At 40.2% G+C, this 24,495-nt stretch overlaps 2 protein-coding genes across 4 annotated transcripts; both read right to left on the reverse strand.

The window, feature by feature from the left end:
- Positions 1 to 2,193: 2,193 nt before the first annotated feature.
- On the reverse strand, positions 2,194 to 11,360 carry cacng6b (calcium channel, voltage-dependent, gamma subunit 6b). Its single transcript, XM_068322769.1, has 5 exons — positions 11,294 to 11,360; positions 8,818 to 9,489; positions 6,219 to 6,293; positions 3,868 to 4,005; positions 2,194 to 3,784 (listed from the first exon to the last, which is right to left on the reverse strand). The coding sequence occupies exons 2-5, from the start codon at positions 9,179 to 9,181 to the stop codon at positions 3,564 to 3,566; spliced, it is 798 nt and encodes a 265-aa protein (XP_068178870.1). The 5' UTR covers positions 9,182 to 9,489; positions 11,294 to 11,360; the 3' UTR covers positions 2,194 to 3,563.
- Positions 11,361 to 14,824: 3,464 nt separating this feature from the next.
- Positions 14,825 to 24,188, reverse strand: u2af2a (U2 small nuclear RNA auxiliary factor 2a). 3 transcript variants are annotated; one of them, XM_068324023.1, is made up of 13 exons: positions 23,843 to 24,188; positions 23,608 to 23,721; positions 22,635 to 22,776; positions 21,219 to 21,254; positions 20,768 to 20,871; positions 19,293 to 19,444; positions 19,094 to 19,210; positions 18,590 to 18,746; positions 18,396 to 18,475; positions 17,706 to 17,828; positions 17,456 to 17,542; positions 17,036 to 17,284; positions 14,825 to 16,932 (listed from the first exon to the last, which is right to left on the reverse strand). In XM_068324023.1, the coding sequence occupies exons 2-13, from the start codon at positions 23,654 to 23,656 to the stop codon at positions 16,798 to 16,800; spliced, it is 1,431 nt and encodes a 476-aa protein (XP_068180124.1). In that variant the 5' UTR covers positions 23,657 to 23,721; positions 23,843 to 24,188; the 3' UTR covers positions 14,825 to 16,797. The 3 variants fall into 3 exon arrangements, with proteins under 3 accessions (XP_068180124.1, XP_068180125.1, XP_068180126.1); XM_068324024.1 differs by having other exon boundaries at positions 24,104 to 24,185; XM_068324025.1 differs by having other exon boundaries at positions 18,608 to 18,746; positions 23,608 to 24,188.
- Between the last annotated feature and the right edge of the window lie 307 nt (positions 24,189 to 24,495).

Below are 24,495 nucleotides of genomic sequence, written 5' to 3' on the forward strand. Positions count from 1 at the left end.
TATTACAATTTGGACATTATACATTAAAAAGCTGCATTTGTATGTGTAACCTCCATACAATTGAGCAGAGAAGAGGACGAAGCTCCAGTTTTAAGTCACCAAAGAGTTGACAGATAAATGAGACTCATATGAATGATGCTGCATCTGCATTATGTCAGCCACATGTTGGCTGCATGTCTCTACCTAGGTCTATTACTGTACTGTGACCCATAACATACTGTCCCCTCCAAATATACATTTTAATCTCTTAGATCCAGATTATGATCCAGATCTGGATCCAATTGCGTATCGTGGTGGAACATCATGAGTTGTCTGTTATTTTTACCTCTGCAAAAGAGGTAATATTTTCATCAGCTCGATCTGTCTGGTTGTCTTTCTGTCTGTTCATCAGCAGCGTTACACACAAAGGCAGATTCATGAAATTCAGTATGATGGGCACATGACAGAGAAGAATCCATTAAATTCTTGGAAGAGGAGAGAGTGAGGAATTCTTTTGAATGTTGCACTGTACAACTTACGGGAACACTCGTCATTAAACCACATTCCAGAGACGCTGGGTGGAAGGGTGGGGCATATGTCCTGGAGCAAGCCTTCACATTTTGGAGGTAGATACATCAGAAAACCACCAATTTGATTCCAATTTCTGAATGTTGTCTGCATGGTCCACAGTAATCATTTTATGGGTAAAATGAGCTTCATTGGCAGAAACTTGCCTGCTCTGAGTGCTGTCTGGTTCATCAGATCACTGTTTTGCTGCTATCTTTATGCACCTTGGTTCAACTTTTCTGCTTTAATATTCTTGGTGCATATTTTAATCTATCCCCTCGGCCTGTTGGTCCCAATTATCCAGTTAGATTCCCTTTCTTACATTTTTCTCTGTTCTCTGCTAGAACAGTCCAAAACAGTAGAACAGTTTCACATACTTCAAGGAACAAGATCTAGTAACTTATTACTTTTCAGTACAAAAGTTATATTTTAAATTTCTATTTGCCACCTGGTGATATCTGGTTTAACAGGTAGCACTTGCTTCAAACATCCCAGAAGGAATTAGGAATACTGTCAGTATGAAGCAACACTAAAGCCTTTAGTTATATTCATCTAGAGAGCCTTCACCTGCTATTATCATGCCTTCGGAAATGTTTCTGCCAAAGTGGCACTGTGATGAAAGATCCACCAAGGAAGGGTGAGAGGCTGCTAAATTAAAATATCATCTACAATCCAGGCATCACTCTTTACCATAGTCTCACTTCATTTATATCTACTGATATTCTTATTGTGCAAATATAACAATAATAAAAGTTGCAACTTTCCTCTTCTGTGAGTTTCAATCTTCAACGTGGAAGTCCGCCATGAAGAATTCTTGGAAGCCCATTTCCATTTAAAAACATGCAGCTAGTGGTTACATACCATTTGTCACTCTGTCTCAGTAGGACTATTAACAGCTATATATACAACCAGGATAGTGTGTCATGTGGATCCAGTTTCTTCCCACACCAGGACTTAAAAGCATGTGTGTGTGTGTGTGTGTGTGTGTGTGTGTGTGTGTGTGTGTGTGTGTGTGTGTGTGTGTGTGTGTGTGTGTGTGTGTGTGTGTGTGTGTGTGTGTGTGTGTGTGTGTGTGAGCTTTCAGGTGAGTGTGTGTCGCCACTCACATACACACACAGCCCTCCCCAGTAGACTGGAAGTTATTGGGACATCATTTGTTACTTCTGTGTGTGTGTGTGTGTGTGTGTGTGTGTGTGTGTGTGTGTGTGTGTGTGTGTGTGTGTGTGTGTGTGTGTGTGTGTGTGTGTGTGTGTGTGTGTGTGTGTGTGTGTGTGTGTGTGTGTGTGTGTAGTTTAGGGAGACTGACCATGGGACAGAGAAGCATTGAACACCAGGTTTCACTTCAGAGTGCGAGCAGAGTGACGCACTCAGGTCAGGGCTAGAGAAGCAGAGCAGAGGTATGAGGATTGCTGGGGGGGGGGGATAGTTGAAATTCATGGATAAGGTTTCCCAACCTCTGCAGTGAAATGCACTGTGATGAGCTCTGGTCTAATTATAGAGGAGCGGATTTGGAGGAGGGGGATGTTTGGCAGAGATATTAGCAGTCGAACTATGAAGGGGTGAAAATGAGTGAATGTCAAGTTTGAGAGTTTCGAGCAGACAGCATGTTTTTTCAGCAAACAAAACCGAGGCAAGTATTTTATGTCAAACCTATTCTTTAATTATAAGCAAAACTGGTGCCGCATACTGCACACACATATAAATATACATGAGTAGAAATGAGCCCAGCATTTATTTTGTAAAGCACAATTTGCTGCAGAGGCATGTAATGCAAGCATTCTATGACAAAAATGTATTTACTGAACACAGGCTGCAAATTCAGTGACTTGCGATAACACTGCAAACAGTGACCATTCATAAAATATAAACACATTCACTCAGTTTATGTACAAAGTTGAGTTTATAAAGTGAGTCCATAGAATTCTCTGATATACAAAATGCTATACTGATCACTTCCCAAAGTTCAGTTCATTAAACATACATTCATCTGATAGTAAAATACACAAAGGTCAAATAATGACAACAGAAGCCTCAAGTATTAAGTGTTGAAAAGCTTCATATGCTAAAATACTACTAACACTCATCTACACTATTCAGAAGGCAACATGTAGCAGATACAGCAAGTAATGTAATTTAGAAGCTCCAAAATTACTGTAACCATTATCAAAAATAGCATTCATTAGCACTCTGGTAGTGCTTGAAAACAATCAAAAAAGAAATAATACTTGAATCTCTAAAAGGTTTTGACAGATTCTCATGACGTTTTGTGTGAGAGTTGATCTCAGGCTAAGCAAGCAGTTGAGGAAATGTTGAGGTAAATCTAAGTATAGAGGCAGGTTTTTGTACATATTTTTTTAACACTGCATTATTTTAGTCATATCAATAAAAAAAAAAATCATCGACCAATCAAGAAGAAGCCATTTAGGCATGGGCAGCTTGTGATATCCCATAATTATGTACAAATTTGGATGACATTAAATTGTATGATGATGATGATGCTAATGATAATAATAATAATAATAATAATAATAATAATAATAATAATAATAATAATAATAATAATAATAATAATAATAATAATAATAATAATAATAATAATAATAATAATAATAATAATAATAATAATAATATCACAAACACACAGCTGACAAAAATAATTCCTACAGGATTTTATTCTAACGTTGCTTTGAATCAGCATCAGGAAATGATTCTCTCTTTCAGACCTTTCAGGTTTTTGTCTTTTTACATGCAAACACATGTCCTTTTTTAACTTCTTTATGAGTCAAGTTTGATAATTTTTCAGCAGAAATGAGCTTCCATATATGAAACAGACTGCAAAAAGAAATTCTGGAACCTTTACTAAATGCTCTTTATAAAATTGATTAAGACCTATTATGACTTCTCTGAATAATAATGTTGAGAGCGAGCAAAAGTCACAACTCTAAGGAGACTGACTTTCCCACGTGCTCCCAAACTTGATGTCAAGAATACGGAGTGCATAATTCAACATTCAAGTGCTAGGTGGTGCTATTCTTGTGAGGCCAGCATTTCTGCCAGGGGCTGAAAGGAAGAGAGAGCATGATGAAGAGGAAACCTCCAAGGATAAGAATGGCTCCCGCTGCACCCACACAAGCCACAGACCAGGACAATTCATGGTGTAAAGGTATGGAGTGGTCACTGGACATCAAGGCCAGAACAGACTGGTGGAATATCAAGACAGAGAGGAGGACCAACACACCTGCACAAAGGTGAAAAAGAAGTCGATCTGAGACTGTGCAATATTTGAATGTAAATATGCATTACAGTATTTTAAAATCCCACCTGACAGGATGAAGCAGAAAGAGGCTGGCTTAAGAAAGAAGGGCACTCCTTTGCTGAGGGACATGGCGATGCAGATGGAGCCCATCGCCATCATGGCCAGACTCAAAAGGGCCAAGATGGCTGAAGCTAGATTGAGATCTGTGGAGGAGAAATTGAAGACACTAATACTGAAAATTGTGTAAGAATGTGTGAAAAACAAGTGACAAGTTAAAATCAAGATTGAATGCAGTTAGAAATTGAGAGGACAGAAATAATGATTATTCTTGATTACTAATATCTGACAATTCAAACATGGTGTGGACTGTACAACTCTCCATTCTAGATGTATTTCAGTTTTTATTTTTTGGCAGTGAAATATCTGAACAGGTGTTATCGTTCAGTATTTCCCAGCAGTCAGTGCCAGCTTGGTGTTGGTTTGTTTTTTGACACCTCATCAAACAGATATATTTATCATTTTATTACTCAAAGCAGATACAAGCTTCAAGGATGGGCTATGGTATCAGCAAGGAAAAGGTGCCAAGGAGCTGACATGAAGCAGCATATAAAGACCGTTAGCAGGTTTGTTTTGGACAGCAACACAGGTTTAAGTTGATTGATTCATTTTTCCATCCTGTATAGCAGTGGTTTATGTATAAGTGTGTCCATACATTTTAAAATGCAATCAGACAAAACTTCCCTGATGACAATGATCAAATTAAATATTTTACAATGGTTTTGTTATTTTGCTAAATGAAGTTGGCAGGCAGAGTACTTTTAAATTATGATTAAGTTAACACTTTTTAGTCATACTAAAACGTTTGTTCCTGGTGGAATTTTGTGGATAAAAAAACACATTTTGGCAAACTGAGCAGTCTAAAGAAAAGCTTGCACACTTGTTAACTTTTTGACTTTTTGACACGTCCAGTGGTTCACGCTGTACATAAAGTACAGTTGTGCTGATACTAATATTATAGTTAATGACAAAATTATCTGATGATGGTTTTATTTAGCATATTTATTGGTAATCTCTATCTGACATTGAACTGTACATACTGCCCGTATATTTGTAATGTTTATTCTAAAGGTTTTTTTTATATCTATCTATCTATCTATCTATCTATCTATCTATCTATCTATCTATCTAGCTATCTAGCTATCTAGCTATCTATCTATCTATCTATCTATCTATCTATCTATCTATCTATCTATCTATCTAGCTATCTAGCTATATTAAATTATAATGTTTGCCAATCGATCTAACAGTAAACAAACAAAAGAGATCATTATAGCTCTGGAGGGAAAGTCATTGACATTGTACCACAGTATCTGTTATTTACTATTTACAATAAAGTTACAGTTAATTTGAATGCCTTTTTGTTTTCATTTAAAAATGTGAGCTTCTGTTTATTCTGTTTCTCTTCACACACAGGCTGTGGTTGCTCATGATGTATGATTCCTTTTTTATCTTATCAACCATAAGAAACTAGAGACTTCACTTGGACTTGAGAAAAATAACTTGTGAGCACCTTGGCAATCCCTCTTCCTTTATTGTGCATCACAGACATTGTGTTCAGCAATTTTTTTGTGCACTGTGTGAAGGTATTGTAGCCCAGGGTTATGAGGTGCGTCAGCAGCTGCAGCTGTGCTTACCCTGGTGTCATCAGTGCAACGTCATCCGTGGACACACAAGTCTCAAGTTATTGTGGTTCCAAGTCATGCATTCAAGTCCCATCTCTAACAAAGTTGTACTTTATTAGCATCTCATGAAACATGCATTATAGGTCAATCTATCTCACCAAGGCAAAAATTGACTAAACCATTAGACCAAAAAAAGTCAAAATAGAAATTTGCTACAGCATTGAAGAAATGTTTCTGATATTCTAAGGCCAATGGTATGGTAGATTACTCCTTTGTATTTGTGTTAATGCAAAAATCAAAATTTAAATTTGAACAACATCCTGCTATACTCTTCATACAGCTACGATACAAATTTTGGCTTTATGTATACTTTTCGGGTTCTATATTAGCACAACTTCTGATGCACAGTTCATTCACATTCCTGTTAAAACGTGTACTAAATGTCCTGGAAAGCTTTAGGGATATTTTCTGAACATTTGATCAAAATATCAAATTGAATTTATGCTTGCTGTAATTAAAATTGGTTGACACGTGTGTCTACTGAGATGATAAAAGAACACGTCAATCTGACAGATTGTCATTTTCTCTGGAAAGTAGAAGCAGAGGTTACCGTAATTTGTTGGAACAGGCTAAAATCTCTAGCATGTTCTAATACATATGCAGCAAATCACTTTATTGTTAATGGACAGAGTGAAAATGTTAAAAAAAAAAAAAGAATGCGTGTAATGCCTCACTCTTGTTAGTTGTCTTCTTGAATATGACTGCATTCTCCCCAGAGGTGAAGAATTTGAAGTAAGTGCAGTTGGATTCTGTGGGTGAAGGAAAAAGATCATAAAGATCATGTAAAGAGATGAAACACACACACACACACACACACACACGCACACACACACACACACACACACACACACACACACACACACACACACACACACACACACACACACACACACACACTGCTGCTGGTCTTCTGTTATGTGCCTCCTATGCTTCCATGCCCCCTGTTCTTCCAGGCAATATTACTATTTTTATCCAAGTGTAGAGCATTCGCTGGAATACCCCAAGACACACATGCACAATGCTCATCACCACATATGGTGCCGCCAGAGAGGATGGGAGGCAGCAACACACTGGGAACGGATGGTAGAGGGGAGAGAGAAAAGAGGTAGATAAGGAGGTAGGACAGATGGAGGATAGAAATGGAGGGGTCTGACTGGAGAGGAAGAGGGGGTGCAGGGAAGATAGATTGGGTAAGTGAATGATGAAGGGCGGTTTGCAGGAAATATCTATAGAGGCTCAAAGGATGAGATTTCCAAGGAAAGGAGGAGTGAGTTGGGGGGCAGATGGAGGGGTGGGTGAATGAAGGGAAAGAGAGGAAAGTCACAGATGGAGAAGGCAGTGAAGGGAGCAGGAGATGTCAAGAGGGGGGAGGAAACGCAGGGGCTGGTTAATACTGCATTAGACATACAGTCGCTCTCAGTCCATGTCTGTCCCTCATTTCCTCCTCCCTATATTTAAACAAAACTGTGAAGTAGTCAGATTCTGTGTGGCCTCACAAGCCCATAGGGACCACTTAGTGGTCCAAGACGATCACATGCTCACACACACTCACACATTACTGTCACACACAGGCAGGCTTTACGCTGAGACACATTTGCAAACATGTTTTGCTGAAGAAGACAAAGCCTACTGCTTTATGAACGCATCATGCTATCAAAGTGCTTTTGCCCGCTGAAGTCATTTTTAAGCTGTCATGCGACTCTAAAGCAGATAAAGAAGGTGGACCGCTGGTCTGGAGACGGTGGGTTTGGCATCGATGTGCCGTTGTTGTTACTCGGGATGTGAGCCAGAGGAAGTGTAAATAGGGATGTGAATGAGAGAAGCAAAGATGGCAAAACAGTTGTTTTCATCCGAACGCGACAGGCCCACGGCCGTCTGTGACAGACGGGGAGGGCAAACAGTGTTAGGACGTGTGAAGAAAGATTGTCAGAAACGCGATGGTCACCCTCACACACCAGCAGACCGGGCACAGATCTGTATCTGCTGGCTTGGAGGCAGCCAGATATGCGGGACGTCTTGACAGGTGAGATGAATTAGACTTTGACAGCTGGATAGAAAAACAACACATCTGTGACACATCCTTCAAGGTGACAAATGTGAGCAGTATTTATGTGATCCCCGTATATTCCCTCTGGATGGGTTTTTTTTTTTTGTTACTTCAAACCTTGGCCATTTCTCAGCAGATTCCCTGAGCGAATCCAAGAACGGCTCCTCTTGAAGCATCTTTTCTGATTTCTTCCCACACCTGCTGTTCTCCATCTCCAGGCCTTTGTGCAGATACTCGATGAATTATGGAAGCATAACTAAGTTGAATCAAGTGTTTTTAGACTGGAGCTGTCACAAATCTGAGCACTGATATTAATCAAAAATGAAACTTTCGTTTTTTTCTCCTTCATCAATTGTCTGCATTGTGTCAACGACAGGAGAAGATAAGCAAGAGTAAAACTTCAATCACACACTGACAGCATTGTACGGTGCTGGATGAGCTTGCATCAGGCTTTTGTTCAAAACCGCACAAGAATCTACATCTTATTGCAGTTCTGCTCATCCTGCATTTCCAAGCATTGTATTTCTTTAATGATTACATTTGCACATTATCTGTAGGATGACCTAGATGCATATATATGCAGGCGGCTTCACACACACAGCTATCCTCTCTCTATCCCTTTACAAAGTCACGGCGGATGTGCACATGTGTACATTCAGAGGAGAGCGTTGTCTAAGACTGTAAACGATGCTCACAAATTTGATGCTTGTGTATCGGGGGGGGGGGGTGTTGTTGTTTTTTATATGAAAACGAAGTCTTAGCATAGCCTTCCTCAGTAACCACATGTCCTCACATGAAAGACCTACAGATGTAAGCATATTCCCAGAGGGCATACATCATATTATTTATGCCTGCGCCCTCTGTTTTCACATCAGTGGTGATGGCAGAAGACAAATAGCAGCGATTAACTGCATGTTGTTTTTTTCCCTTCTATAACATCAACAACTTGCAGTCGCTCAGAAACACCTTTTTACCACTTACCATTTATTCACTTTCATACTGAGGCGAGCACGGCAGTGTGAAGTCAGCCTAAAGGTAGGCTTGCTTGCATAGCAAGAAAATTTAGATTACAGAGAAGCAGACATGAGCAGACAGGCGGTGTAACAAAATGGACAAATTCCTTCCAGAGGCCTCACCTATGAAATGCTGCAGCGATCAGACAGACAGGCAGGCAGACAGACAGGCAGACAGACAGACAGACAGACAGACAGACAGAGAAGTCTCACCTCCAGGAAGTTCAGCAGGGCCACAGCTTGTCCTCTCCGGGTCTATGTCAGCCACCCATAGGGTGCGGAGGCAGCCCTTCCACAGGCCATAATGAGCCATCTGGCAGGTTTGGTTGCCGCTGAAATTCTTTGGTTGGGCCAGCTCCACCCAGAACTCTGTCCCCATGCCCAGCACCGTCAGGGTCACGCCAACAATGGATACGAAGAAGGCAAGCTTGATTTTTCCCTCTTGGCTGTCACTCATCTTGTGGACCCTCCTCTGTCCCCTTCCACCTTTCATCCCACCCAAGCCCCCTGCTTGTCCAGACCCCGCCACCCCAATGCGCCCCTCCTCATCCTGCTGCACGAAGAAGTTGGACCACATTCTAACCCACAGAAGATCAGGGCAAATAAGAAATGGGGGATTTTGGATTAGAGATTACAGGAGCAAAACGTAGATAAGATGAAGGCAGAGGTTATGGGCAAAGAAGCTTCAGGTTGCAAAACTAACAGTATATTAAAAAAGAGAAGAGACACAGCTGTAATTTATCCAGTGATATATCGGTAAGCCAAGTAGCAATTAAAGGGCTGAACAATGATTTTTGATATCTTTTTTTGAGTACAAATCAAATTAATAAGTGGGCTGAAGAAATGGGACAAGACAGAGTCATGGACCAGTGAGTATTTTCCAGTCTGAAACAGAGAGCAGAAACAGAAAGATGTGAGAGCAACCAGCTTGTTCTTCACAAGAGCAAAATCCTTTCATCAACAACTTGATGTTTAGTTTCCACCAGCTTTGTCACCATCTACAGTTATCCTTCCCTAAACGCTGCGTGACAAACCGCCAGCCAACAATAGATAAGCCACATGGCGATTCGCTGAAAGGCAGATTTCACTTCAGATGGAGAAACAATCGTGCCGAAGGAGCTGCTGGACTTGGTTGATGCAGGGTCAAGGTGAGAGATAACGCCACAGCACCAGACTGGACCACCCATGTTCTGTTATCCCAGAGGAGGAGACAGCAGAGCATTCCCCCCCAGCAGGTACACTATCTCTGGCTTACACTCGGATCCCTTTTGATCTGAAGGGGATAATGGTTTCCACAAATACCTCCCATCCTCGATGCGTACTGGTAAACCAATGGAATCTGCTGTCAGGACTGTGTTCTTGAGTGTGCACGTGCTCGTGTGCCTTTTCCTGTGTGTGCCTCACAGACTTGAACTAAATGTGGCTTGAGACGGTTGTTTCTGTTATTTTAAACTGTGCGCGAGGGGCCTGTGGAGATGCATAAACACACGGGGTAATGGGGTACGACCGCGTCACCGTCAGGCTGCAGAGGAGGTGATAATTCATGCTTGGACCCCCTGACAGAGTGTGGGGTCTGCAGTAATTAACTCTGTAGTGCAATCCAACAGGTCACATAGTGGAGGAAGGAGGCCCCGCCATTTAAGATGCAGAAAGCAGCAGTTGGTGGATCACTTAATGCAGAACGTCATGCTGACAGCATCAGAGGTTTAATATAGTATCCGGGCGATTGATTATTTTAGTATTTAACAAAGAATTAAGCTTCTTCAAAGTCTTGCTTGATTTTTTGTTGCTTTTTATTGATTTTCTTTGCAAATTGAACAGTTTTTTTTAAAATATTGAGGAACTAGGCTTAATTGGCAGCTATCCTAACATTAGTGGTACAGTATAGCACGTGCGTACAAAATCCCATATTGAACTACTATTCAGAGCTTAAAATTGTGTTTCGCTGTCGTGCAAACTCACATCATCAAACTCTTTATATGTCTGAAAACAAAGTGATTACTATATCTGAGGGAGGAAACTCAAAGATCACATGATATGAGCTAAACCTCCACAAAATACAAAATGCCTCTTGTGGTGAGATTGTTTTGGCATAAACTGATTTAGACTTTAATTGCATCCTGTTTGGAGATGTTCATTTGATGCTGGTAGTAAAGTTAAGAAGTATGTGGGTTTATGAATCATGATTAAACAGTTCGATAAATTATAATCCATTGATAACTAGCAGCAAATGCATGCATGTGATTCAGAATGAAACATGCAGCAGATCAGTCATCCAAACTTTAATCAGGAATATCAAGACTGCAGTCTGTGGCAGGCATGTTAGTGGTCATTGATCACATTTCAGACCTTGATCACGTTACATCCATATTAGCCATGATCTGAGGTGTCAGAGCATGCCAGTTTACTTTTACTGGTTTACTGGAACAAAATGTTCACTTTAAACTACTGGATGTGGTCAGAATGGCTGCTTTTGAGGAAGATAGAGGAACAAAAATTGGAGTTGTTTGGAACCACAGCCAACAATTATCTTTTTATAAGCCGGTCATTTTATGTTTTGTAAGTGAGAAACTTTCTACCGCTTTTTTTTTTTTTTTTTTTTTAAAAAGAAAGAAAAAGAAAAAGAAGAGCCACCTTTGTGGAAAAAAAAGCAAAAGCCAGTTAAAGTGAAAAGAGGAACATGTCTGACCTGTTTGGTGCTAGCTGTTCAGTTCGGGAGTAAGAGACGCTTGAAACTTAATAGAGGGTGAGAGCGGTGATGGGAGAGTTAGTGAGAAAGCAGAGGGGGTGGGAGGGAGGTACATAGGGGTTATGTAAAGTGAGTGTAACGAGGGAGGGGGCTGCAGCCTGGTTGGTTCACAGTGTTGATCATTGAATCTGTCTTGTTTTCACTGCAAAGATCACACCTGTAACTCATGCTCAGGATCAGCGGCACCCCGTTCCAAATACACGCATGTATGACGTCATGGGTCCATGCGCTCCCGTGGCGCACGGCGCACGATGCTCGGAGGAAACCTGTGTCTGCATCTGTAACTGTGTGTATGTCTGCGTCTATTTTCGACGGCCACCTGTTAATGACATTAAGCGTGGGTGAACGGATGAGGTCATGTTCGTGTGAGAGGGTTCGGGGTAATGTTTTACAGCGACACAACATGAAGTGATAATGAGAGCCTAATAGGGTGATGGTGAGGCTGGTGTGAGAAGAGCAGCAGAGAGAGGGGGGGGGGTGCATGTGGAAAGAAAAGATCTGGAAAAGTAGAAGAAAAAGTAAAGGAATGCAGAGGTCTGAGGCAGAAACAAATGTGGAGAGCGTTGGGTAGAAATGGAGAAGTTTGGAGAGGAACATGAGGAAGTGCGGCCCCATTTAATTCCTCGCTGAACCAGATCCAGGGACTTTGGAGGCTCGGTCTGGTCTTATGGAAAGCTTTTTCATGGCCCAGCCCTGCGTGGCTCCTCTACAGTGTAGGTTACATACGTGGCACAGCGAGGGGGAGGCCAACCCAGCCCCCAGGGGGAGGGAGAGGGGTAAGGGAAGGGGGAGACAGGATACCGGTTGGGAATGAATCAAGGAGGGGTGGGGGCAGAACGGGAGATAATGGAACAAAACACCTTTACCATGCTGAATAGTAGAGACCCGCTCCTTTTTGGGAGGACTGGTGACGTCACAGACTGTAGTTTATATGTTTGTCACATGACAGCCAGGATAACCTCAAATATGAATTGTTTCTGGTCTAGAAAATGTTTTTTTTTTCCCTCCTCCATTCACAGCCCTCCACTGTACGAGACTGACAGGAGGTTCTTGAAGTCAGTGTGAGGCCATCAATAATATACAGGATGCTGATGTGAAAAATGTTGTCTCCACATCACTCAAGTGACTGATTCATGCTTGAACACACTAAAGGGCACACTTATGCTCGTGTGCACATTCATGAGCACACTGACCATTTTTTGTAGGTATCAGCTACACGAGATTCTTGTTTTGACATTGGAAAGTGACCTTGATGAAAATATCTCTCTGATCAAAGAAATAGTCTGGTTTTATTTTTCTTAATGACAGCCAGTCCCACATCAAGACCAAATTCAACAGTGAAGTGATCGGTATGAGTATTGTCCTGATGGGCTTGTTACTTCATGGTAGGGGATAGTCTATTTTCTGAAAAGCTTAAAGATAGGCAAACTAAATGTTATGTACAGTATAGCTTCTAAAATTGAAGCTGAAAAACTGTTCTTACTGGAGTCTGCCCCCCCCCTTAACAAATGTATGTGCATTAGAGCAAAAATCCTTGTCTTCTTGTGACAAACTTTTCCATGGTTGTCCAAAACTGTGGTTGCCCTCAAAATTACATTAACAAACCAAACACATCATGGGCACTGCTGCTCGTCCCGTGGGTTCTGTGTCATGAATGGAAATTATTGCACTGCAGTGTGCAACAGAAAATAATCCCCAGCAAATAAACTGTTCACTTCTCTTTACGCTATGTTTACTGAAAGCCAGAGTGGAAGTCAGTGTAATAATGTCCAAATGCATCAGTGAATTTTCTAACATTGCTTTTTGTCTGTGAGGTTTATGTATGTTTATAGGAGAGATTTTTTTTGTGTGTGTCAAAGTTCCTTCCTGAACAGCGTTCACCCTGTTTCACCTCACTACACTGAGCTGGAATGTTTATCATGGAGTTCTGCGTCTGTCCTGCTCCAGTGTTTCACTCTGCCGATACTGCAGTGTTCTCTCTGAATGAGGATCAATGTGGAGGCGCTGCCCGGAATGACAATGACCACCATTAGAGCTTAACGTCCACCACTAGAGGGCGATAACGCATTTAGAGTCTTCACTGCAGCATTCGGCCTGTGGAGGGCTGCCAATCATCCGTCGTGGGCCTCCTATTATGTCCCAGTGTGTGTGTGAGCGTGTGTGTGTGTGTGTGTATGTGTGGCAGGTCAGTTCTGCATGTGTGCACTGATGGATATGGTTTACACAGCCCAGGAGACCTGATGTTTCATCCGAGTCCTCGGGGGAAGGAGGTGGAGAGTATTGCATCAGTGGTCCTGATGCTGGCTGCTGTTCACTGGGGTGCAGCGATGCAGATGGGAAGCACAAAGCTGACAGAGGGAATGTCGTAAACGTATCATTTGCTACCTCTACAGCAGGGGTTTCAAAGTCGAATACACGGAGGTCCAAAAAAACAAATTTGGTACAAACCGAGCGCTGGACTGGTTCAATGTCTATTAAAACATATTGAAATGAACATAGCCTATTGAACCATGAGCTAACACAGTTTATTCAATGATGAAATAAAGTAAGCAATATTTTCTTTTGGCTTTTGGCTGTAACTTTTAAGGGGAAACCTTTTCAACAGGAAAAAATCAAAAAAGTAAATGTCCTTCAAGTACAAAATGTTCCTTAACATCAAGATAAATGCATGAATGAAATTGCATGCATTATAAACTGAAAATACATTATTGTGCATGCATTGTTGCATGAACAATAATAATATTGTGCATGCACAATAATAATACATTACTGTACAAAAAAATTAAAAAAAATATTGTGCTGCTCTATGATCCTACCAATCACTGCTTTGAAATAGTAAGATTAAAAAAAAAATCAAATCAGTTGTATCCTTTCCGATGGCTCTTATCTGCAATTTTCCCTGAGTCCATTCAACTGAATATAATAAAATACAAAATCTATGGCACAGACCAAAGAATGCTTCCTTGAAAGAGGAAGAAACAAATTTAAATAACTGAATATAAAACTGAAAATACATTACTGCTGTGTGATGCTCACTTGTCTGAGGTTGACCCTGATATTTGAGTTTCTCATCTTTCGTACAAGTTCATCAATGTTCGGGGTCAGGCTGAGGAAATCCTCAGGGTTGAGTGAAGTATAAAATCATGTCACAAAATTTCAATTGTCTTGCAGTTTCTGATACCTTATTAGAAGTGGAACATTGACACAGGACTGGGCGTACCTGACTGCAATGGCTGAACCTGATTTGATATGCCTTACATAAATGGATATTACAAGCAATCAAACATCTGCTCATATGTTGATACCAATAGCTCATTGTATATTTGGTACAGAAATTGTTTATAATTGTATGTATTCTACTCCTCAGACAATTACTGTACATGGCTGGTCTTACTGTCTCCATATCATCCTGTAAATATAACAAACAGGTTGAAAGCAGTAGTGTGTGTAAATAAAAGACAAAAACTAAAGTCATGTAAATTCAGTTTTTAATCAACAATCGAAAACAAATTGGACAAATGAAAGACTGCAGTTGCTTTTTATAAACCAGATGTGGGTTTTAGGTTTTAAATTGTTTAAGAAATCACATTTCCAGACGGAAAAAAAAAGACAGTGACACTGAGACAGCAGGTTTCAGAAAGTAAGGAACAACATCTTGTGGTACGAATTTCTTCAGCGCCGCCTTAAGCAACCCAAGGTATCAAAATGAAAGCCGTCTCAAGCCCGTTCAATGTGATTCTCAAAGAATCGAGGACAGAAGATGAGGGAGATAAGAAAAGCAGAATTTTTTCCCCCAGAATGTGAGGAGTTTCCTCACATCTACCTTTAGGTTTTAGTTCAAATCATCCAAGAGCCAGAGAGAATAATAGAGCCACTACAGTTGGACACAAAAATGTAAAAAGATTTTGTTTGACATTAGTTTAAGGAATGCATGTCTGTACATACCAAACTATTTCAAAAAGCATCTCATACATTGGATTTACTTTTATCGGCGAGCTGCTCATCACCCATCACTCTAAGATGTTTTCCAATGAATGATGCAGAATTTTTGACAGAACAGAGACGTTGTGGTAAAGATTTCATTTCATGGTATCAGTCATGTTTACTTGGTGGGATAAAGAGGGGAGCCATTGTACACAAATTTAACACATCTCACTGTCCAAATCTGGTGGGACATAACATAGTAGGAAACTAGCAATGCCATGATTAAGTTAAAGCTAGAGACCTCCGTGAGCATCCAGGTACCATTCATAGGAGCAATCTGAATTTCTGTTACAAGCTCATCGACAGGTAATGTCATTAGGATGTTATCATGCAGAGACAAATCCACTATTGTCTACCAATCTGATCATTCCTTTTTAATTGTCTCTGCAGGGCAGATTTTCATGTTAAACAGATCTGCCGGATCATGATATGTATTTGGAGGGGTTGATCTTAATGCTGTACAGCAGGAGCTACAGACATGACTCCGCCTTGACGGTGGCATGTGCTCTACTGAGTACTATTCTGCTTCCCCTTGGTTTAAATCTGGATTTGAACTGCTGAGAGCAAATCAATGTCACCTGTTAAAAGCTGTGTACGGACGAAGGACTGGGAAAGGGGTACAGAAAATTAAACATTCTTTACTGCACTTCAGGTTATTTTGTGGCCTGAATACAAAGTGATATTACAGCTGAAATCAGTGAAGCTACACAGTATTGGAACAATTACAGTTAACACTCAGAAAGAGTCCAACTAGACAACAGATTCTCTGACACTCATCCTGAGGGGGGTAGTAGTCTGATGAAAGTGAAGGAACACAATGACTGAATCCAAACAAAAAGGACTTGCCTTTCTAATGTGGCAAAAACTGAAGTGGGCATTACATTTACGGTTTCTACGTTAGATGGACAAACTGAAATGCCCTCATCTTTCTCTACATCTCCCCACATCTTGCACAAATAAATCCTCCTGTTTTCTTAACCCTCTTCTTGATCTGAACACTCCCTACTGTAACTCCTCCCTAATGTTCTTAAAACAGGCTAGCTCCATTTAAATACAAACCTTCCGAGTGTGGCACCCCCCTCCCACCCAAAATGTCATCCCTGTCTCACAAAGTATAAAAATGATTGACCCCACCCTGGACCTAATATTACACACATTTCTGAAAAATCTTGGGACTCCTGCCCTGCCCAGCTACGCCCTGACCACCAGAACTTAGAACCCCACCCCCTCTGTTAGACTGAATATAAACCCTCCCCATTCTTTTTGAACTCCAGGACATTATACATAGATCAAATGGTAAATTGGATATAGCCACAGCCATTTTTTCCCCCAAAAAAATTATCCTCCCAATTCTACCTGTAATGTTCCAATTCATTTGGTGGTCTGAAAAGGAATTGGGCAGCACATATCCTCATCCTCCCTCCCTCCCCCTAACAGCCCCTCTTCTTTTCATGTCTTCTCTACCAGAAATCTCGGCGGTGATAAGCGTCTGGATCGCAGTATTTGGTCACCACCACCCTGTTAGCAAACTTCCTTCCTGTCAGTCCCTGCATGGCCTTCTGGGAGTCAAAGACTGACATGAACTCCACAAAGATCTACAGCAGTGAAGGGAGAAAAAAATGAATTGAAATTAAACACATGACTTCACTTTTAATGATACCTACATGACCATAAATCGATATCATGTGATGGTCCTACCTTGCCAGTGCCAGGCACCTCCAGGCCATCAACTGGTCGAGGAATCTCGATGCTCTTAACTTGGCCGTACTTGCTGCACTCGTCCCTGACATCCTCAACAATCTCCTCATATTCTTCATCATCAAGCAGCTCCTCTGGGGCCACCATATTCATCAGACACAGGATCTCAGTCGGCAGGCCACCCATCTGAGTCACTGAGCTGTTTAGACCTGGCACCTGCAGCGTCACTGGGGTCTGGTTTATACTTGTCTACAAAAACAGACATTAATAAAGGTAAATCCAGGGTTACGTTACTTTAAATCCAATTAATTTCAGGGCTTTAATGATAGATTATCATTATTTTACATGTTCTAAGAACCCTAAAAAGAACATGCGAAATCCCCCTGCCAGCAGGAAACGGTTCAACATTTGGAGACTCACCAGAGTGGCATTCTTGGATCCTACACTTGCCCTCTGCACCAAGAGTTTCTTGTCTCCCAGCTGCATGCCATTCAGCCCAGCAATAGCCTATTGAGATATAAAAGTTCTCAGTAACTTTTTAAAAACATAATACTATTATGAAACTATAAAAAAAAGAACTTAAAAGTAATATTTAGACAGTTTGACTTTGATCAAAAAAGAATAATAAACTTCAGCTAAGACATGTAAGACCCTTTTCTGATTTGATTACCTGGTCATTGAGGTTGACATCAACATATTCACAGAAGGCATATCCTTTAGATAGACCTGTGGCGCTGTCCTTCACCAGATTAAAGGCCTTCAGGGGGCCAAATGACGTCAGAAGCTCCTTCACCTGTGACACGGGGGGAAAAAAGTCAGCAAGACTTAAACAATTTCCTTTTAAGAACTCGAAATACTGGTATGAAATGAAAAACACAGCTAAAAGGTTCAGCTGCTTATGCTGATGGGTTATCTCACTGCAAGAATAGAAGGATATTATCATCCTCTTATTTCTCTTGCAGTTGAGTTTATTTCCATGGTTTGACAATGCTTCACATGCGTAAAACAGTTACTTTTGCTTTTCCACTTAAATACTAGAATAAAAGAGTTAAGTTTGTCCTGAGATCTAAGTTTCAAGGTCCAATCAGGACAGCCCATGGCAGCCCTGCGCTCATCTCCCACTCATGGCTTTTCGATACATGTCATCTCAGTTAAATTGGCAAACCCATAGCCTAATGGCTCACTTCACTTTGTGTCTATACATTGTAGTCAATCAGCTTTACTGTCAGAAGCCTTTCCCTGTGCACATACTAAGTGCCTTTATGTTGGCAGAAAAACATAATGGGAACTGTACTGTAAAACAAGGATCATACACTGTATCCCAGATTGACGTAAAGCTGGTTGATATAATACTACTAACCTGGTCATCATTCAAATAGTTGGGCAATCCACCGATGAAGAGCTTGTGAGCCGAGTCAGGCACCACTGTGGACACCACTCCTAGAGAGCACAACAACATAACAGTAAGAGAACAAAACCAACAGCACACAAGGAGCAAGCTCCTGTAGATATTTATGAGTATGAATTATGCCACAAGTACTTAGAGTTAAAAACCATTAATTGGCTGTGTACCAGGCACATAGACACTGGGGTTCTCGCTCATGCCGGGCAGTGGCTGGTAATCGTGAGGACGACGAATCTTGAGGCTCTGGCCTTGAAAGATGATGCCATCAAAGGCCATAGCCTGTGTAGTTTCATCAACTGAACGGAACTACACAGACACATGATTAAAAATGATTAAACTGCACTTAATGTTAGCTTATCAAAATTACATTCAAACATGACTTAATGGACAGGCAGCTTTGAGTAAAACAGAAAATTTGCATCCAATTATAGTTCAACCACAACTGGAAACTTTGTTCAGCTGTGAATAGAGCATAAACATTTTCATATCGCAAATAATATTCACATAAATTAAAATGTACTTAAAAGTATCTAAATAAGCATAATGAAGAAGCAATTATGAGACACAGCCCCTTAGGGCCCCTACAAAACATGTATAAAATATTTTACTGAAATTAACTAATACGACCCTTTGGTAGGACATAAAGAAAGTACCTCTAAGAAGGCAAAGTTCTTATCCTGGTTTATCTGTACTGCAAGGACAGGATTTCCAGGGGCCTGAGTAAGACCACCCAAACGCATCTGGGCATTGAAGAAGTCCATCATGGACTCCTACAAAAGAGAGGGAAACAAATAAGGAACACATCCAGCAGGGTAATACACTTTAGAAGCCAAATGCTGCCCTTTTTCTGACCTCTGTGATACCAAAAGGGATGTTGCCCACATAGAGCCGACGGGCCTGTCGGGTCATCTGGCTGCCCACTACAGGGACAGGGGTGGGAGTAACAGCCAAGCCATCTGGAGTCATCGTGGGCAAGAGGGCTGTGGCTGGAATCTGGCCCGCAGCTGAGGATCAAAGCCAAACAGGAAATATCCAATAATGAAAATAAGTTTTTCACTGTTTGTTTCAGACCATAACTTTTTGAGAATAATGTAGCGGCTATGACTCTAAATCAGATAACTGACTGTTCACCTTTCATCACGTAACATCAACTTTTAATTATTTAGGTGTACTGCAGCTCCACAAATTTTGTGGCTAAGAATAATGTTTTTAAGTATTTACTAGTTGATATGATTATCAGAACAAAAGTTAATTTTGTATACTTGAATATTTTTTAAGTGCACTTCGTTCAATTTATTTTGAGTTTGTGGATAAAAAATGAAGAAACTCAATTTATTCCACAGTGCACTGTTAGTTGTCATATTTGCACTTTTATTTTGTTTTTGATTAAATTTTTATTGCCATAATTAGTCACTGAATAAACAGAGTACAGTTACTGAATTGTTACGTTGTTATGTTATGTTAAATCAATTACAAGATTTGATTTTTTTTTTTTGTGATTTGGGTCGCTCCCTGTCATTAATGAGTGATGGTGAGTCCCAAAGCCAGACCACTTGAGAATCACTGTTATACCGCTTAAAAAATAAAAAATATATATATATTTATATATATATATTTAAATAATCATAATAATCATTAGAAGATGACTGGATTAATTCATTCAAAATAGAAAAAAATAGCGGTCAGAGACTGCAACATCCCGCAACACCCCTGAATTCAACATTTTACCCTCATTTACACATTTTTGTGCCACTGGCTTCCTGAAAATGTTACTATTTGTTTTGTGATTATATCTCATCAGGTTTCAGAGATGTGTACCTAAAAAGGTATAGTGTGCCATCGTTCCTCGCGGTTAATGCGTTCCAGGAACCACATGCAATTAATTAATTTTGCAATAGAGCGACAAACTATCTTATTATTTACGGAAATTTATATGTTTATGAACCCTCCCCATACTGATATTAAACCACTTTCTATCTGTATTACCTTTTCCCACACTCTTTATTATCGATTGTTTAAAGCACTTCGTGTCTCACAGAATGCAGCGCACTTCTGGATGCCATCAGCCAATATAATGCACATACGGTGTCACGTGACTGCCTTCCAAAAATCCACAATGAGTACAAAAGTTGAAATTTGACTTTGACCTAATTTTATCAAGGTCATCATCTCATTTTCATCCCCTTTTCCGCCAAAATAATGTGCTTTTTCTTTTATCTTTCTATCTGCAATGGTTGTGAAGATATTTGGTGGACAGACGGACGGACAAGCACACAAATACTGACAATTACAATACATCACCGCTTCGCAGGATGTAAAACACAGACCTTGCATGGCTTTGTACTGCATGGGACTGATGTGTTCAAAACCAGGTGGGGGAACATCCCAGTACTTTTTCACCTTCTTCTTCTTCTCACGGTGTGGAGAACGGCTGTTGGTGGAAGAGAAGACATGTGAAATGGAAGCACAATAATACACCATAAAATAGGTCTCTCTCAAAAATAAACCAGCAAACTATGAGTTATCACTGCAAGTAAAGTTTTCAAATTTTTGAAGACTACAGAGATACAGAGAATATACAGAAATAGAGAATTTCCTCCAGGATTAATAAAGTATATATCTATACTACAAATTCTAATAATTTATGAATGATCATCTCAACAAAAACTTTGGATACTTGTTAAAATGAAGACAAAACAGAATATAAAAAGACAGGTCATAAAAATGCAGTTGTTGCAATAATGCACAAACTGGCTTCGTGTTAGTTTACTGCATTACCTTCCAGCATTGTCCTGGGGGTAGTTGGCTGGTGAGCTGAAATGACATTGGAAGGGTTTCACATCTCTCTCAAATCAAACATGCAAATGTCACATTTTCACCACTTAAAAAACTCAGAATCTGACTTTCTTTTAAGTTAAAAAAGTAATAGGAACCTTGATATTCTGCAGTAATGTAAGTGAAATGTTCTTTAAAGTTGCATTCATTAAGCCTCACAGCTGATGTGCAATGACAATAATAAAAAACTAATAATGCAGAGATGATAAAGCAGAAAGAATATCCTTCAAACTACATAAAACCTACCTTGTCTTGTTACCGTGAACAAAAATCACCCGTAAACTGGACTATTGCATCTTTACTGAGTTTAGTTTTCTCCACACATATACCATTAGAGACGATATAAAACGTAGCAAAGGCTTATGTGTTGGGAGGCAATCATATTTACTTGACAGCTTTGTAGCTCATTATTTGTGTTGTCAATATTCATTGAAAAATGAAATGATAATTGTCCAACAGCCACTGCCTTCATGAGTTTGCATCACAACATTCATTTAAGTGATCCAAATGTGACTGAAGGTTCTGGTGGGGGTTGGTGTCGGTTCAGCTTCTAAATCCTGTGAGGAGTGGTCAGTGCCATTTATATTCCAATGATCGTAGCCAGGACCGGTCTAGCTGCCCCAATAATGGTCATTGGGAGTGCCAACAAGTGTCAATGGTGATTGTTCAACAATAGATGATGTTGCCATCTCTGAATGGGAGGGAGATCTTCGACCTCATCTATCGCCTATTTACAATGGTCAACGTTAGCATACATGGGCTTACCGACGTCTTTCAAATTCGTAATTTGACGACCACTATTAACACTCCCTGAAACTCCCAACTACCATCGTTAGTGCAGCTATAGGGGTCCTGAAAACAGTTGTTGGAATATGAATACCACTGACCTCACCTCAGAAACTAGAAGGTGAGACAACACCAACCACCACCAGAAGTGAAGAAGCTCCTTGGATGAGAAGTGAAAGGCTCTCAAGGAACTTTCTACAAGTCCGGTGGACTGGATAACCATGCTTTGGATTAATGAGAACCATCAAAAACATTAGCAAGTCAGATTTTTGATAGAATAGATATTGTGGAAATTTCCCCAATATCCCATACCATTAAGGGTAGTCTGTCAATGCCTGTATATCTTACGTACATTAATGTAATATAGATTTGGTCTGAGAACTATGCTGAGTTAATTGTCAATAACAAGTTTGTTTCTTTAAATTGATAAGAAAAAAAAAGGTCACGTCTACTTTATTACTTGATCTACCAATAGAAATCGTAGGGCTGCAAAACCAGTAAAGGGGGTATGATGATGTGACAAGTCGTATTAAAGGCTCATTGGACCAGGTGTAACCGGCCCTCAGTACTCACCTGCGTCTGTGTCGGCGATCTTTACTGTCTCCACGGCGGTCCCTGCTGCGTCTATCCCTGTCTCTGCTCCTCCTTTTTCTGTCTCTGCTACGGCTGCGGGAAGAGGATCGGCGGTGGTGGCGGTTCTCTTTGTCTCTTTCAGCTGCAGAAATCATACAAAGTAAATGTAACAAGCCAGTGAAATAGTAAAAATCTAGTAATTCCTAAAAATTTGTCATTTACACAGGTTATACATGCTTGGTTGATGCCTCAAAAAGTAAAAACAAATAACCAAAGAGGGACAGAAAGACAATAAGCAAAACCATTGATGAGAACATGAAAATAAAACTTGGAAAATTATATCAAAGCTTTAATACTACAACTGTTACAATATTGTTATAGCAGCAATTATTGAATAGTAATCAATGTAAATAAATAAAATAAAACAGATGTACAGTATCTAACATAAACCGTTGGATTAGAAGTCACATCTTTTAATTACAAGCATCACGCTGTTATATTTACTAGGTTTTAAGGAGCTTAATGTCGCACAAGGGTAGCTACGGTGTTTCTGGATTTACGGGCTGGGTGTCCTAAAGACAGAAAACAAACGATGCAAGTGGAAATAGAGGGAATATATGTTGCAGCGGATGCTAAATTGCCTCAAGTCATTCATTTATTGAAAGACTACTAGGCCCTACGTCGAAGGAAAAAAACGTTGTTGGATCAAATAATGTGATATTGTCCTTCATTCAATTTAACTAGTCACTGGCTAACGCCATATAAAATAACAATAGATAACCCTTTCTATCATAGAGTAAGACTGAGTCAGCAGCTTACAACCCTATGGCATCTCAATGGTATAAGGCTGCGCGCTACTGATATAGCTTATAATATTCCAGCAAATAGACACGTCCAAGATCAGATGAATCGATGACGATTCCATTCAAAACGACAAATTTCGTTAAAAATTACGGTGCAATTATTCACTTACCTTGTTTGTTTTCAGAGAGCTGCCTTTCGAATTCGTCGAAGTCGGACATCTCTGCGTAGAAGCCTATTAGGCTTTCAGCGACTGCGTTGTTCCACTAACGGTGGCTAGCGCAAGCTAGCGAAAAAGTGAGAACACCAATAAAAGAAGCGCCTGCTTGTAGTAGCTCAGCCTATTTGGCTTCAACTAGCAATCTGCGCAACAATGGAATTAAAATAAAGTGTTAGCATTTACATACATTGGCCACGTGGTATTAATTTACGACGTAGCAGAAGAAAACCATTGAGAAAGAAAACGTGTTCGCATGGGTTAGCTTGCTAATTTTAGCTAACTAGCTTGTAGCAAGGTCCAGAAGAATGGGCCTGCTGCTCCAGACACTAGGGGGGAGGAAGCTAGTCAGCTAGCTCCTACCAAACCCTAAAAAGAAACTACTTTCAAAGCCAAATGCAAAATATTAAATGGTCACTGGCCTATAATAAATGTATAGGTCAATATATACTCTTTCAAACGTCTTCAGACAAAGGAATAGGATAAAGACTTCGGTATGCCCGCTTTTGCGCTCCGTCTCCCGGGTCCCCGTGACACCGGAAGTTGATAAGTGACAAGTTTCCGGTGAGTAAAGGAGAAGCTTCGCTGTGTTTCAGGGTCACACATAATTATTAGGTGTCAAATAACTACTGTATACCGTATGGTCATTTGTTTTTCAAACAATATGAACTATTAAGTGTGTGTCTAAAATGGGATCAGCGTTGTGTTACTAGCTATTAATTCACCATCTGTAAAGTCATGGAAGTGATATATGGTAAACCTATATCACGACACAAACTTATGTATTAAATCAAAAACTTTTTTGAAATATAAATCATATTATACATCTGATAAATAAAAGAA

The sequence above is a fragment of the Antennarius striatus genome, chromosome 9 (genome assembly GCF_040054535.1).
Source record: "Antennarius striatus isolate MH-2024 chromosome 9, ASM4005453v1, whole genome shotgun sequence".
NCBI classification, from domain to species: Eukaryota; Metazoa; Chordata; class Actinopteri; order Lophiiformes; family Antennariidae; genus Antennarius; species Antennarius striatus.

Bases quoted from the DNA above. Each gene is read 5' to 3' on its own strand.
- cacng6b (XM_068322769.1), bottom strand. From the start codon at position 9,181: ATGTGGTCCAACTTCTTCGTGCAGCAGGATGAGGAGGGGCGCATTGGG. The intron at 4,006-6,218 runs GTGAGGCATTAC...TCTCCTCCACAG, and splicing joins CAAGAAGACAACTAACAAGA to ATCTCAATCTAGCTTCAGCC. The intron at 3,785-3,867 runs GTGGGATTTTAA...ACCTTTGTGCAG, and splicing joins TTTCTGCTTCATCCTGTCAG to GTGTGTTGGTCCTCCTCTCT.
- u2af2a (XM_068324023.1), bottom strand. From the start codon at position 23,656: ATGTCCGACTTCGACGAATTCGAAAGGCAGCTCTCTGAAAACAAACAA. The intron at 17,829-18,395 runs GTTAGTAGTATT...CCCGTGTCACAG, and splicing joins ACTATTTGAATGATGACCAG to GTGAAGGAGCTTCTGACGTC. The intron at 17,543-17,705 runs GTAATCAAATCA...ATATCTCAATAG, and splicing joins ATGTCAACCTCAATGACCAG to GCTATTGCTGGGCTGAATGG.